Source organism: Betta splendens, chromosome 2 (assembly GCF_900634795.4).
Source record: "Betta splendens chromosome 2, fBetSpl5.4, whole genome shotgun sequence".
Lineage (NCBI taxonomy): Eukaryota > Metazoa > Chordata > Actinopteri > Anabantiformes > Osphronemidae > Betta > Betta splendens.
Genome location: NC_040882.2, coordinates 15873673 through 15889274, shown reverse-complemented (window position 1 = coordinate 15889274; position 15602 = coordinate 15873673). Strand labels below are relative to the sequence as shown.

At 42.9% G+C, this 15602-nt stretch overlaps 1 protein-coding gene across 1 annotated transcript; it reads left to right on the top strand.

Annotated features, from left to right (window-relative positions):
• The first annotated feature begins 551 nt into the window (after nucleotides 1-551).
• Nucleotides 552-7076, top strand: LOC129603017 (ribonuclease inhibitor-like). The gene is made up of 3 exons (XM_055502442.1): nucleotides 552-573; nucleotides 763-988; nucleotides 6860-7076. Exons 1-3 carry the CDS (start codon nucleotides 552-554, stop codon nucleotides 7074-7076), a joined length of 465 nt encoding a protein of 154 aa, XP_055358417.1.
• The last annotated feature ends 8526 nt before the right edge of the window (nucleotides 7077-15602 follow it).

The window sequence follows — 15602 nt, the reverse complement described above, 5'->3', positions numbered from 1 at the left end:
CTGCAGAAAGGAAACCTGATCTTCTATGAGTCAGACCTGACAGAGTGTGGCATCGATATCACAGCAGCCTCAGTTTACTCAGGAGTGTTCACACAGATCTTTATAGAGCAGAGAGGACTGTACCAGGACAAGGTGTTCTGCTTCGTCCATCTGAGTGTTCAGGAGTTTCTGGCTGCTCTTCATGTCCATCTGACCTTCATCAACTCTGGAGTTAATGTGCTGTCAGAACAACAATTGTAACTGTAATTGTAATTGGTGCTTTTATTTTGAAAGGATTTAGAGGAAATGTGGGGGTAATAGCGTGGACCTGTTCCTTCGTTTCCTCCTCGCTCTTTCACTGCAGACTAATCAGACTCCCATTAAAGGCCTTATTAGACAGACAAGAAGTGATTTAAAAACCAAGGAAACAGTTCTGTACATCAAGGAGAAGATCTCAGAGTCTCCGTCTGCCGAGAAAAGAATCAACCTGTTCCACTGTCTGAATGAACTGAATGACTCTTCTCTAGTGGAGGAGATTCAACAGTACCTGGACTCCGGAAAGGTCTCTACAGATGAACACTCTGCTGCTCAGTGGTCAGCTCTGGTCTTCATGTTGGTGTCATCAGGAAAAGAACTGGATGAGTTTGACCCAGTAAAATACTCTTCAAGCTTTTTATAGAAGGATCTTCTGTTTGTGCTTAAAGCCTCCAAAAAAGTTGTGTAAGTCTAAAAATGTATTCATCATTAATCATGATAAAAAATAATTATTTTCTTACTATAAAGTAAGTTTTGTTTTCTCTCTTTCTTATTTCACAATACCTTTTTTAAATTTTAGACTGAGTGGCTGTAACCTGTCAGAGAGAAGCTGTGAAGCTCTGTCCTCAGTTCTCAGCTCTCAGTCCTCTAGTCTGAGAGAACTGGACCTGAGTAACAACGACCTGCAGGATTCAGGAGTGAAGCCACTGTCTGATGGACTGAAGAGTCCTCACTGTCAACTGGAGACTCTCAGGTCAGGATTCATTTCCCTAAAGATCATCTAAGAAATTAGCAGCTTGTAGACACACACACTCACATTGTCTTGGTATCGTACTTTCATAAGTACTTGTGGTGAGTGAGCCCTGACTGCTCACTCGAGACGTGGAGAAACTGTTAAAATACAAAAAAAGGGTTGATGGCTTTCTCGCAGATGTTATGTTTATTGAGCCCAGAAAGTGCAGTGGAAATAAAAACCAGTTTTTACAGGTGATCCCAAAAAACACAGGTGCAACAAAAAATAAATGATAAGGACAAACTTTTAAGGTGGAAATCAAAACCCAAAACTGCTCAAAAATGAATGTCTCTTCTCTTGTCACCCAACTCGCTTTTGTAGCCAGACTACTCTCCCCCCACAATGGAGTTTGGCCACTTTTCTTAAAGGCCTGGCCCTGCCCCCTTCAATTGGAAGGAACCATTGTCCAGAAAGTTCTGGACACTACTGGCCATAAATCCCCCAACATTCACCTTAAACAGGTATACACTTAAATCCCACAAAACATATCCACACAATAATCCCCAGGAACATTAATACAAGACTACAACACAAACTAGAAAAAGTAATTTCTCGAGAAATTACGTGGGAGAGCTGATCTGCTGCCGCAACGATGCCAAACGCTGATTTAGCTGCTGACGTCAAAAAGTTGACTACATCCAAATGTTGACCACGGCAAAACGATGAAAACGATGAAAACGTTGACAAAGATTAAAACGATGACAAAAGATGGCGATTAAAAAGATGATGATTAAAAAGATGACCAAGGTCATACTAAGACAAGATTAAAAATATGACAATGGGCGCGGGGGCATCTTCTGGCGGGCTCCCTACGGAGCGTGGGTCCTCGGGCTCTATTCTTTCAGGCCGACCCTCCCGCTGGGGGGAGTGTTTGCCCCTGGTTCTCATGGTGCGGACAGCGTTGACCCCCGGTGGCCCACTCTGGCCTCGGGTGCTGTCTCTGTGGCTGCTGCAGCTCTGCCTGGGGGGCTCTGTGTGGGCGGCTTGGGTCGCAACACCTGCCCTCCTGCTCCCTGGCTGCTGGGATTCCTTCCTCTGCTTGCTGGATGGGCGTAGTGGCCGAGCCCCTCACATCACCCTGGCTTCCACAAGTGGCATTGTTCATGCACCAACGTCTGCCTCACCCTTTGGGTGAATAATGTTAAGCTACAGCCTTACTAACCTTGTAGTGGGACACTTTCCAAATCCAACTGTAAGTATTATTGATACTTATCACTACCAATATGAATAATGTGTGAATATGGAATTTGTGGTGTTTTATGTCATGACTTTTATTAAGTAGTATGGGATATGTATAATAATGCACATATGTATGTATATTGTATGTATATATTTGTATTAGTATGTGCACATACCTTAGCACTATTATTGGTATTAGTATTAATCTCCAAGGTAAACCACAGTACAAAAATTGTTTAGTTATGAATGTGTTAGCCTAAGGTACATCCCTGCTTCTTATTTTTTTATTTTTATTTTTTTTTTTGCTCCGATTGTTTACTTAACAGACTTGCTTGGTTTCAGCAGCTGGTTGCACCCCTTACCCCCCCCCCCCCCCCCTCCTCCCGCATACACACCCTAAAGCAGAAACCTAACATATCCACCAACACAGCAACATCACACACATTTTGGATTAGCTAAATAAACCATTAAATAAACCATAAATCAGGAAGAGTATATATATTCTATATATACTCTTCTTGTTAAAGCAAAGCTGTCCATCACAATATGGCATTCAGCGTAATATATGCTGCTTGCTAAACTGCTGGACAGAACAAAAAATAAATAAATAAAATAAAATAAAATAAAATATGACAATGATTCAAAAGTTGACCAAAGTAAAAAGATGTCAAAGATTAAAAAGTTGACCAAGGTGCATTGTTGACAATCATAAATAAGCTGACTAGCTTTTTGATTTGAAGAAAGTATTTGTAAGTAAATACCTAACTGTGTAATAGTTTAATAACTAGTAAAAATTTACCAGTCAGAAACAAAAATCTTGTCATTTAAGGTAATAAATTACATTGGTGCTTTTATTTTGAAAGGATTTAGAGGTCGTGTGAGTGAAACTATATAGTGAGTAAACTATAAAATAGTCATTAGATAGTTATAATTTATCATTCAATTGCAAAAATAGCCCTATTAAAGCAAAAGATTTAGATTAAGCCCTTTTAGAATAAAAGCACCCTAATAAGTGTGAGTGGTTACTTACTGATCTCTAAAATACTCTCATTGACGATTGGTAAGTATTCAAAACCAGAAATTTTGGAATCAGTTTTGCCATTAACGGTAATAAATTGTAATTGGTGCTTTTATTTTGAAAGGATTTAGAGGAAATATGTGGGGGTAATAGCGTAACTGTCAATTAGTCTTTAAATAATCATAACTAACCATTCAAAGGCAAAAACAGTGCAGTTAAAGCTAATAAATTGCATTAGTGCTTTTATTTTGAAAGGACATAGAGGAAGCGTGTGGGTAATTACTAAACTGTTAATCTATCTTTAAATAGTCATAATTACCCATCTAAAAGCAGAAATATTGCTATTAAAGCTAATTATTTGGCTTGGTGATTTTATTTTGAAAGGATCAAGAGGAAATGTGTGCTTAATTACTACACAATCCAATAGTGTTTTTGACTGATCAGAAATAAGCATAGAACTGCTCTGTACACTGAGCATCAGCAATTTGACCTGTCAGTCAAATCTGCAGCTGCGCCGTCGCCATGGAGACGAAAGGTGGGAAAATTAGGCTCACTCTGCTCTGTGAAAGCAGACTTTCACCCTTGATAAATAGGCTTATTCCAGCAAAACCATAATAGTTATCACAAAATATTTGATTTTACGAGTCCCAAATCTTCAATAAGCAAATGGTGTTAATTTTATGTTTTTTTAGGATTAAAGACTCTAGCCACAGTCGCGATTTCGAAATATGTCTCCTCCTGTTTTTTTCCTCCAGACGTCTGCCAAAAATTATCATTAGAGTCTATGGTAGAATTTCAGGATGTCTCTGCGTTTTAAGGTCAAAGCGACTAAAGTATAGGTCTGAGGGTACAGCCAGACACATCATTAGAAAGAAGACAAGTATGACTACGATTTAGTGAAATAATTACTTTGATAGAGTAGAAATTGTGGCTGTAGTGACAAGTTAAAGACAGAAGTTCTGTCTTTAAAAAGCGCACCCTCTCACTCTAGCTGTGACATCACGCACTCTAGCTGACGCAATACACACTACTGGAAAAGCTGAGAATGTAACAAAAAAACGCACTAAATTTAAACGCTCGCAAGTTAAAAAGTATGGAAGATACAGTCATAGCACTTCAAAGCGACCACCTTTTTTACCGCAGTACGTGCGCGTCGCCAGCGCGCCACGGGTGCGTCCCCGACTAAGGATTTTTAATCCTGCAGCCAGCTGAAAAAAATCAGGGTGCTATTCTCGTTTTAACCACCAGGTGGCGCAAAAATGTGAGGTCCGACTGTTCATCTATATCTGTGTCTGCACATTAAGCACAAAAAACGATGTCATGGTATTGTATCATTAAATGTAGAGTAGTTCATTTTTAAATATTATAGATTATTATGCGTCTTTGCTCGCTAGTGCGCTAGTGTTTGTTGTCAATTGCCGAAGCTGCTGATGTTTTTACACAGTTTCCAGGCCAGCCGAGAGACACAGTCCCTCCTCCAGCCAACCCAATAGAATATTATAAGTATAATAACCTAAAATAGGAATCTATATTTATTCATCAATCTGTGTTATAAATGTATTTTATTTGTATATCTGTAATCGTCTTCTGGTTTGTTGATCATTAGGAAAAAATACAAAACAAACTGGATTCGTTTCGTTTCGGCCTCTCTTTATATGAGCGACAAACGGAATTCAAGTGTTGTTGTTTTTTCGACACAAGGCACGGAGTTTGATTTAAAGCTGATTTTTCGTTTTGAGAAAAAAGCAGAGAACGAAAAACTAAGTCGTTCTCTCGTTATAGCAGCTTTTAAGGTTAACCAAATGCTTAAAATTTACTCCGACCAAAATGACCTATAGTTTGCTCTGACTCTGAATGAAAAGCATGAAGACAGATGATGTGTCCAGGTAGAGCTTAACCAGAAATGTATGCATGTGATAATGCAGGCAACGAGAGAATCGGGGAAGTGGCGTCACCGTCTGAAGCAGACAGTGATGTGACGTTCCAACGATGGTGCTGAGGAGCCACCTATTCATGGGCAGATGACTTGGATCAAGTTGTCAATGCGCGCTAGTGTTTGTTGTCAACTGCTGAAGTTGCTGCTGTCCTTATACAGTATGTCCTGTAATTTTTTCTCTATGGCGCGTCAGAACATCAGGACTCAGCAGATCAACAACGCATTAATGCAGCAGCTTGTTTGTTTTACATGTGCTTATTACGCACGAAAAATGATAACGTTTTTTACTGAATGAAAACGAAAATAACTCCTGCTCTGCAGCATAAACCACTTTGACCACTTTTAAGGTGCTCAATTAAACAGTTAAAACACTAAGACATAGGCAATGTGCCCTTTAAGCGGAAGCTGCATTATTATACTTTACCGTAATGACATTTACCACAATATCTGCAGAAAAACAAGGGACATTAACATATTGTCTCCACTCGGTCAATAGGTGTAAAATACTTTAGCTCCGAGACAAAAAAAAAGCTCCATGGGAGATCGGGCGCGTGATCAGCTGCACCTACGTAGCTGTGAGACGCCAAAACCTTTCACTTGACTTTTTTTAAACGCTCTTCTTATGGTATTTCACACAAGTCTGGCAGACTACCACTGCTAAGTTGTAGAGAATATCATATAATAAAAATAAATAAATTGTAATAAACTATCTGTGGCATTCCAGAACGCCAGGACTCAGTAGATCTCCGACTCATTAATGCAGCAAGTTGTTTGTTCTGCATATATTGATTCTGCATGAGTAATAAAGGACTGTTTTACACTTATTTAGCCGAAGACAAAACTCAGAGACAGCCATCAAGTTTTAACAAATGTGCAATAAAAAAATTAAACAGAAAACGCTTGAAAGCGAGGACGCTGCTTTACACAGATAAAGTTGAAAGACGATAGGCGCTTTTGACGTTGAAATGACGTTTTTACGCCAAAGAATGACGATGACAGACGCTGATGAAAAGAGCGAAGTTGACAAAAACGAATGATGATAACCATAGATGACCATTATAAAAAAACGACGAAAAAAGTTGAACAACGTTAAAACTAATAGCCCCCATCTCCTAAAGACGACACACGTTTAGAAAGTTAAACGACGTTTCTACGATGAAGCGTTGAGACGATGAAACCGACCGAAAAACGGGTGAAATACCGAAGATATCAATAGTGTGAGAGCTGTTCAGCTCTCCCACTAATAACGAATGGGACCAAATAATATGCCGGATCCGCGTATCACATCGACACGGAAGTCCGACTACTCCCGATACGAAAACAATGACCACAACCAATTATACCAAACGAAAAACGCGTAGTGTGTGTGTGTGAGGGATCCAAGATGTATGTGCGCCCGCTCTCGGTGGCTGATCAGCTGTTAATGCGTACTGATTGCTATGTAGGTGCGGGTGTGCGTGCTTAGACGGGGGCGGGGAACAAACCACCAGTACTTACTTATGACTTTCATAAAAGAACCAAATTATTATACAGGGGTTAAGTCTTTAATGTAGACAATGATTAATAAACTCTTCAAATTGCTGTCCAAAATAACTCAAATCACAAATTCTGAGATGTAAACATATCTTTTTAAACACTATGACTTTTCCATATTTATATCGTTATAGACTCATAGACTTTGTTCATTGTATGTGTGCAGGCTGTCAGGTTGTCTGGTCACAGAGGAAGGCTGTGCTTCTCTGGCCTCAGCTCTGAGCTCCAACCCCTCCCATCTGAGAGAGCTGGACCTGAGCTACAACCATCCAGGAGACTCAGGAGAGAAGCTGCTGTTTGCTGGACCTTCATTTTCCTATACTGTTATCATACAGCTTGTGCCTTGTTATGATTACACTGAATGTTCCTATGTACGCAATTAATCTATTCTGTCTTGTCGTACATCTCTTTTATGCATCTGACAATGTCAAGTTATCGCATCTTATCCAGCTCAACCCAACTTGAAATGTTCAGGTTCACTCCAAAGGACGCTCGGAACAACTCATTCATGTTCTTTGTAGTTTATTTCCATCATCAGCAAAGTACCAACAGGTGGATGGTTGAAAAGATGATTAGATGAATAGCATAGCTGAATAGGTTGATAACCTTAAAGAAAAATAAGCACAATATGCTAGTTTCAAACCAACGTTAATACCAAAATTAATATTTTAAGCTTTAAACACATTTTAGTTAAATTGTTTAATGCTCAACTATTGGAACAAACATATTACTATATATAAAGTGCTTCTCCTAACAGTTCTCAACTTATCCTTATTTTTACAATACTTTTACATGTCAGTTTCATATTACCAGTGGCGTCTTTGGGTCCAACCTGGAGCTGGATTGCTTCCTCCTGCACTGTTCGTTGCAGTCTAAAAGACCAGATCCACAGGTGTCTGGGGTTTTTATTATAGCAGGCCTGAGTATCTTGGAGGGAGTGCTTGGTTTGCTCACTTGAACCTCTCTGGTGGGTGGTGCTAAGATGGACTGTGACATTTGAACACGACAGACAAATTTCTCTTACTCTGCTTTATGGTTGCCCCTGCTTGGCCCTCCCTAGAACTGGCTCCTATCTGACTCCAAAACCAAGGCTAAGGAGCTTTGTCCCTCTGTCACTTACCGTTCAGTGTTCTTTCTCTGATAGCAAGACTTCAGTGGTATCAGGTAGAAGAATGTGAATATCTGTGAATATATATATGAAGTGACATGAGATGAGGTGGAAATATACAATTTGATTGGACTAGAGAGACATTCCACTATGCCAGGAAAAGGAGCAAAAGGGTGAGGAGTCTTGAGGATTGTTTGATCTTTGCATTATACCTCCATGGTGTATGTTCTGATGTCCCCACCTTGTATTTTAGTTTGCTTTGTCCATTATCTTTTACTTTTCTTGTTATGACAATAAATTACACAAAATACAGCTCTCTCATCAGCTTATTTATTAGAAAAATTCCATGACATTTTGTGGTTTCATGAACAGGATCTTCGCTGCACGTCGTCTGCCCTGAGCGCTAGGCTCTCTCAGCCTCCAAACCCCTACAGGCATTCAGAGTTGGGAGGACTGCTCACCACGTCTGGATCAGCTCTCACGAGATCCATCAAATTCAAATTCCAACTTGGCTTGGCCCAGTCACAGAGATTTCTTTCTGCTGTTGGTAAAAAAGAGAGGAAAAAATGGTATTGGGTTAAATAAAAATCATTAATTGAGAAATTCATCAGGTGAAAAACAACATTTATTAGGTGAAAATGTCAAAACTCCTGCTCTGTGTGGTGATAAGACAGTTTGCAAGGGTTGACTTGTGGAACTGATTTGCAGATCCTCCCTAGGTGGTTGAGGAGAGATTACAGATACCTGAGCGCAGAGTGGGGGGACAAAGAAAAAGACGGCTTCTGTCCGAGGAGTGCGTTCGCAAAGTTAAGTGTTTAAGGTTGCAATGGAAAAATTGTGCCTCTGTGCTATTTCTTATCCACAACAGTCGTCATGTGCTGGTTAGGTGCAATACTGAACTGAACATTCTTACACAAACAACTAATCTCTTGCGCCCTGTACATCAAGTTTAAACATCTGATGTTCCATTTGACTGACTAATAATTTCTGATATATGTTTGTCTTTTACACCCGGACTCTGGCTTCATCCTGTCACAGTCTCTGGCCTTGTTCCTTGTTTTGTTTTGGTTCCGGTTTCCATTTCCGGTTTTATTTTGGTAGCACTCCCGGTTTCTGTTTCTGTTTCGGCTTTACTTCCTGCTATGTCACTCCACAGCTGTTCCCTGCCATTACCGGTCATTACCCACACCTGCATGCGATCAGTAATCAGCTCAGTATATTTAAGCACCACCTCTCACTCTAGCAAACTGCCAGATCGTTGTTTGTGTGTTCTCGTCATAGTCCAGTTCATTGATCCTGTCCGGCCGTATATCGTGTACCCTGTTTCTGACCGCTGATTTTGAGCCTGCCTTATCCCTGCCTGTTCTGTCTGCCTTGGTGTTCAACTATTGCCTGTTACCGACCTTGCCTGCCTGACCACGATCCGACGCCCGACGACTTGGTATTGTAATCCTGCTTTCGTGTATGAACCTTGCCTGTCCCTGACGCCGTCCCTGCCTGAGCCTGTTTAAACCCCGTCTGATCTCGCGTGTATGACTCTGCCTGAACTGACCTCGTTAAACCTGGAATAAACCGTCATTTATCCCCATCCAAGCTGTGTTGTGCTGTGCATGTGGGTCCTCATCTGTGCTATCGTGACACATCCTATCTGACTCCCCACCAGACCCAAGGCTGTTAAAACCAATGCATCTTGTCTTGGAAGCTCGGTGTTCCTTCCTTTGGATAACAAGACATGATGATGCAGAAGTGAGCAAACATTCTCACTCACAGCGAGATAAGGTGGCACAAACAATTCTATTGGTGCAGAGAGACATTCCACCAGAGCCAGAGAAAGGGGTTAAAAGGCAGAAGCAACTTGAGGATCGTGGGCTCTTTGCATCACACCTTCGTGGTGTGTGCACAGATCTCTCCAGCTGGTTTTTGGTTTGTTGATGTGCACGATCAACATCCATGTGTTTTATTTGCTTTCCCCATTATTTTTATTTTCTTTATTATTTCAATAAATCACACAAAAGGACAACTCTCTCATTTGCCATTATTCCAAAATTTCCACCACAAAGGTACAAAAGATTCAACCTGGAGAATTTGCCATTGAAAATACTTAGGGATCGACTCTGCTGACAGGCCGGGGGCCCGTTTCAAGGAGGAGGTTTAACAAACTCTGAGTTTAAACTAAACTAAACTCAGGCTTAGCTTGGAAGAAAATAGCTCCTCGAGTCAATGCGTAAGTTTACATTTTAATCATACAGTGTTCAGCGTAACTAAATACTAAATAATTTTAGTATTGTTGTTATATTTCACTCGTAAAGTAAGGACTTGTTGTCAGGTTTTGGCCTTGGTTCCTGTTTTATTTTGTAACACTTCCGGTTCTGGTCACGCCACAGCAGTTCTCGCTTTACTTCCGGTTTTCAGTTCACGCACCTGTGTCTCATCTGTCATTACTCACCAGGACATTTAAACACCACCTGTTTCCTTAGTTCTCTGCAAGATCGTTTGTACTCCTACCATCACTTTCCAGCATTCTATTGATAGCTTATTTCGTGTTTAACCCTGCTCCGTATTTTTGACTTCTGATTCTTGCCTGATCCTGACCTGGTATTGTATCTCGTGAATTCTGTTATCGACCCGTGCCTGTCCTCCGGAAGGGATTTAGCCTGCTCCTTCTGTGCCTATGCCTTCATGCTTTCAAGTGTATGACTCGGACTGTTTGGAGACTACGATTCCCGCATTAAAACCCTTTACCTACTCCATCTGTCTGTTGCGTCTGCACTGTGCATTTGGGTCCTCTCTCTGCCGTTTCCTGACAGAACGATCTGGCGAGCAGCGCTGCCGGCTCCAGTGAGGAGTCCGTGAGCAGCACTGCCGGCTCCAGTGAGAAGTCCTTTCCAGTTCCCGTCGGCCCGGTAGAGGTCATTCTAGTTCCCGTCGGCTCCTGTGAGGACACTGTTCTAGTTCCCGTCGGCTCCTGTGAGGACGCTGTTCTAGTTCCCGTCGGCTCCTGTGGGGACGCTGTTCTAGTTCCTGTCGGCTCCTGTGAGGACGCTGGGAACGTCACCTCCTGCCACGACGATGGCGCGGCCTCTGCCGTCGTCATTCGCCGCGACCCTGGGATCCCCAGAGCATCTCCGTCCGGAGGAGGCTGGACTCAGCTCCGCCCTCCCGGACCCCGCCAGCCGACGTGGCGGGGTCTTCAAAGAGCTGTGGAGAAGAGCCTGGTGGGGCTTAGAAGTCAAGCTGGTCAGAGGACATTCAATAAATTTAGATTATTCACAGATCTTTGTATTGAAATTTTACAGCTAGATGAATAGCTGTTTATACTGGGATATGAAGTACTCAACATAACGGTCTCTGAATTCTTCCTACTTTTGATTTCTGACCTTCTTTACTATAGTTCTATAGTTCTTAGATTTTTTTTATAATTTGTCTGCAGATTAGCGTTCGTTAACAAACTCAGAGTTTCCACAAAACCTCCTTCTTGAAATGGGCCCCTGGTTAGTTCCATTTTTCTGGCGACATCCGTGAAAACTTTAAGGGTTAACAGGAAATCTAGGATTGGGAACTGCTGAACTCGGAAAGATGGGTTCGGGGCAGACTAACTGTTCACCGCCAGACAGCATAGTTGCAAAACAAAAATATGGTGTGTAGGGTGTTTCATGGCTCCATGAGTGGGAAACAGGTTATGGGTTTCCAAGAGGGGGATCACTTGGTTTAACAGTGTTTCTACAAACACATTCAAGTTGGTCAATCATTTTCATTTATATTTGACAGACAGCAGAAAAAACAACACATTCAAATATAAATTGTTTACGACAGTAAATAATCCTGATTTCTAGATTATTGAATGAGACAAAGCAAGCACATAGTATTGTGCTGTGTGGATAAGAATGCCGAAAAAAATAATAACTTCATGAAAATGTTGTATTAACAGGTAATAGCAATGCAGTACATACAAATGTTATAATTGTAGATAAAAATGTTTCAGTGTTCTAGGAAAAATCTTCTCCATTTCATCTTAGCATAACGCTGTCACAGGTCTCTGTGTATTCGGGTTCTTAGAAACAGATACAGTTCAATGGCTTCATGAGGAGTGGTTGGTGCATGTAGAAAGTTTTCTGACATCACAAGGCAGGACAGCATGAATACTGTGCTGTCACAATGATATGGTCCTCCTAATACATTGTTCTTTTGCATGTTTCCACTGCTTGAAAAGACGCCATCTTCAAGTGTTCACATTCACCAAAAATATGTGGAAGCACATATATCATGTGTGGAGCAACTGCATGTATGCTCAGACGTATGATGTGGTTGTTCCGGAGATGAGACTCGCAGTGATTCATGCAGAAATGGAGAAAGATATTAATACTACTGTATATGTAAACAAAAGTAGTAGTACTAGTACAAGTAAAAGGTGCACACTTTACGAGCATCGCTCCAGTCAAGAAAAAAACTGATGCTGATGAAATGTTAAGGTTTTGTGGACAAAGGTGTCACAGCCTGGACACTTTTGTTTTGTTTTCTTGTATTTCCGGTTTTGTCTTGTCAAGTCTAGTTTAGTTTTACTTTCCAGTCACATGATCTCATTAGCTGTTTTCTGTCAGTCATTACTAACTTTGTCTTGTATTTAAGCACTGTCTCAGTGCCAGATTGTTAGATCATGTTCCTGTGTGTCGCTAACATTCCAGCATTTCATTTATCATCCTACACCGTGTAGGACCATTGTTCTCCGGACCTTGCCTCATGCCTTGCCTCTGACCGTGAACTGCCGTAATTGTGAACCAAGCCTGTCTCTGATCGCTGACTGCCTGAACCTAACCTGTACCGTTGCTGCTACCACTGTGTACCGACCTTTGCCTGCCTGACCACGAGCCTGATTAAACACCTTCATTACCTAAGTCTCCGCTGTGCGTGTGGGTCCGCTGCCTTGAACGCCATGACAAAAGGAACATTTTCAGTAATTAATCAAAAATCACTGACAAAGATAAAAGACACTGTACCTACAGTAAGTATAGTACAATGCCAGGCTACTAATGCTTATACTGTAAAGGATACTTAGTTTTATTATCAGTTTTTAAACTTTACTAACGTGCCATCCCTCCCTCTCCTTTGGTCTTCCACTTCTCTCCCTCCTTCCATCCTCCATATCTTTCTCCCTCTTTCTTTGCCAATACATGCCATATCTTAGTTGTGGACATTCTCACCATTGTCATTTCCTGTTTTGTTTTGCACTATTTCCGTTTTTTGTTGTTCACCCATGTCATGTGCCAGCTTTACTGCCATTTGCACGTCAGCTGTATGCAATAGACAATCAGTTCAGGTATTTGACCACATCACCAAGCTGGACCTCCGAAAAGCCTACCATCTGGTGCGTATCCGGGAGGGGGATGAATGGAAGACCGCATTTAACACCCCCAACGGCCATTTTTAAATACCTGGTGATGCCGTTTGGGCTGACCAATGCATTTATCAGGTCCTGGGGGACATGATAATTCCTGGTTCCAGGATTATAAAACAAGACACCCTGTCCCAGCTACATGACACAGAGGCAGACGTGGCGGAACCAGCACCCATCCTTCCACCCGGCTGTGTGGTTGGCGCAGTGACTTGGGCCATCAAGACCCGGGTAAAGGATGCCATCCGGGGTCTGCCAAGGCTCCCTGCTTGTCCTCCTAACCGTCCCCTGTGTGCCGTCCACAAGCCGTCTCACCAGCTCCCAGCGGGTCTGCTTTGTCCACTCCCAGTTTGCCTTCGGCCCTGGTCACACGTCGCCTTGGACTTCGTAACTGGTCTTCCGCCTTCCCAGGGGCACACGGTAGTCATGACAGTGGTTGAATGTTTCTCATGGCTAGCTCATTTTGTGTCTATGTCCAAACTCCTCAACGCAACGTCTTCAGGCTCCATGGGTTCCCGCTAGATGTGGTGTCTGCCGAGACCCCCGGTTTGTCTCACACTTCTGGCAGGAATTTTGTGCTTTTCTGGGATTTCCACTGTGAGCCTTTGGTCTGGCTACCATCCGGAGATAATGGCCAGACCGAGAGAGTCAACCAAGAACTGGAGACGGGTCTCTGACTGCTCTCGTCCAGAAACCCCTCCACTTGGGCACAGCAACTGATGGATGGATAGAGTATGCGCTCAACACCCCACTGTGTGCTACTACCGGATTAACACCCTTCCAGTGTGCCTACGGGTTCCAGCCACCTCTATTTCCAGATCTGGAACGGGAGGTGCAGGTTCCATCAGTCCACACCTTCCTCCGTCGCTGTAGGCAGACCTGGCATGGGGCTCGGCAGGTCATGCTGCGGGCTCAGGCCAGGTACAAGGGGGCAGCAGACCGCAAGCGATCTCCCGAGCCAGAGTATGCTGTGAGCGATCGGGTGTGGCTGTCCACCAAGGACCTTCGGCTGAGAATGGAGTCACGTAAATTGGTACAATGATTCGTTGGGCCATTTACCATCTCAAAGATTGTTAATCCTGTGTCTATCAGACTCCGACCTACCTAGATCTATGAAGGTTCATCCCCCAATCCACGTGAGCCATCTCAAGATGGTCAGCTCCAGTTCACTAGTCCCTCCGGCGCCTCCTCAGCCTCCTCCCTGGGTCATCGACGGTGGGCCCAACTACACAGTCAGGGCCCTCGTGGCTTGTCGACGACGGGGCCGGGTCGCCAGTACCTTGTGGACTGGGAGAGTTACGGTCCGGAGGAACGTTCATGGGTTCCAGCCAGGGACATTCTGGACGCAAGCCTCATTGTGGAGTTCCACCGGGCTCATCCTGATCTACCGGGCCCATCTGGATGCTGATGTGGCGTTCTTGGTTTTCTGTGCCCATGTCTGATCGAATCCTGGCTGCAGTCCCTTTTCTCCGTTCAACTTCAGAAATACAATATCCTGCAATCACCCTCGGGTCGCTGTTAATAGAATATGTAAACCAAACCATCTATGTGGCTTAATGGCAGTAATACATTTCCATACATTCAGCACTGTAAGTCTTTTTAGAAAAGTGAAACCCATTTGTGGGGATACTCTGTGTTATAGGGTGGTAGCAGCGCCGTCTTTTGGATGAGGCGCAGACCTGTCCAGCCTCCCCTCAGACAAAGATAAAAGACACTGTACCTACAGTAAGTATAGTACAATATAGTATAGTCTCCTCCCAACCTCAGAGGGCGGCACTGAGCAGCTGTTTCCTTCCGGGAACATCATTAATTGGTGGACTCTTGGTTGGCATCTGGCTCCCTGTATGACGGTTGGTTTTTTGTTTAGTTTGGATCGTGAACAGCCCTGTACTCCTAATTTGGCTACTCAGTGCAGCGACCTATTGTGTCCTAGTTTTGTTTGGTAGTGGTTTCTGTTTTGTATTATTCCTCTGTCTAGTTTGCTTGGTCCTGCTTTGCAGTGCGCCTCAGTTTAGTTTATGTACCTTTTTCCTACTCTGTAGTTACCCTTTGTTTGGTATAGTATAATAAAAGTATCGTTTGTATTCTGCCATCCTCGCCTGCTACTGCTTTTGGGTTCTGTCCTGTCTGGTCTTGGGGGTGTTCGTAACACAATGTCTGGAAGGATTGAGATCAGACAGATGACGACCAGGGGACTCGGCCTTCTCATTTACTCACTGGGTCGGTACCAGTGTTCCCAGCAGCAGTGATCCAGTTCAGACATCTTCAGCTCCACTGACTTTGAGGTGAACCAGGACCCAGAGTGTTCGCTGCTGAGAACTGCTGTAAGTCTCTGATGCTTCACTTCTTTTCACTTTACTCTTTATTGTACCTGGTTGTTGTTGGTCTCTGTATGCTGGAAAATAATGGGAA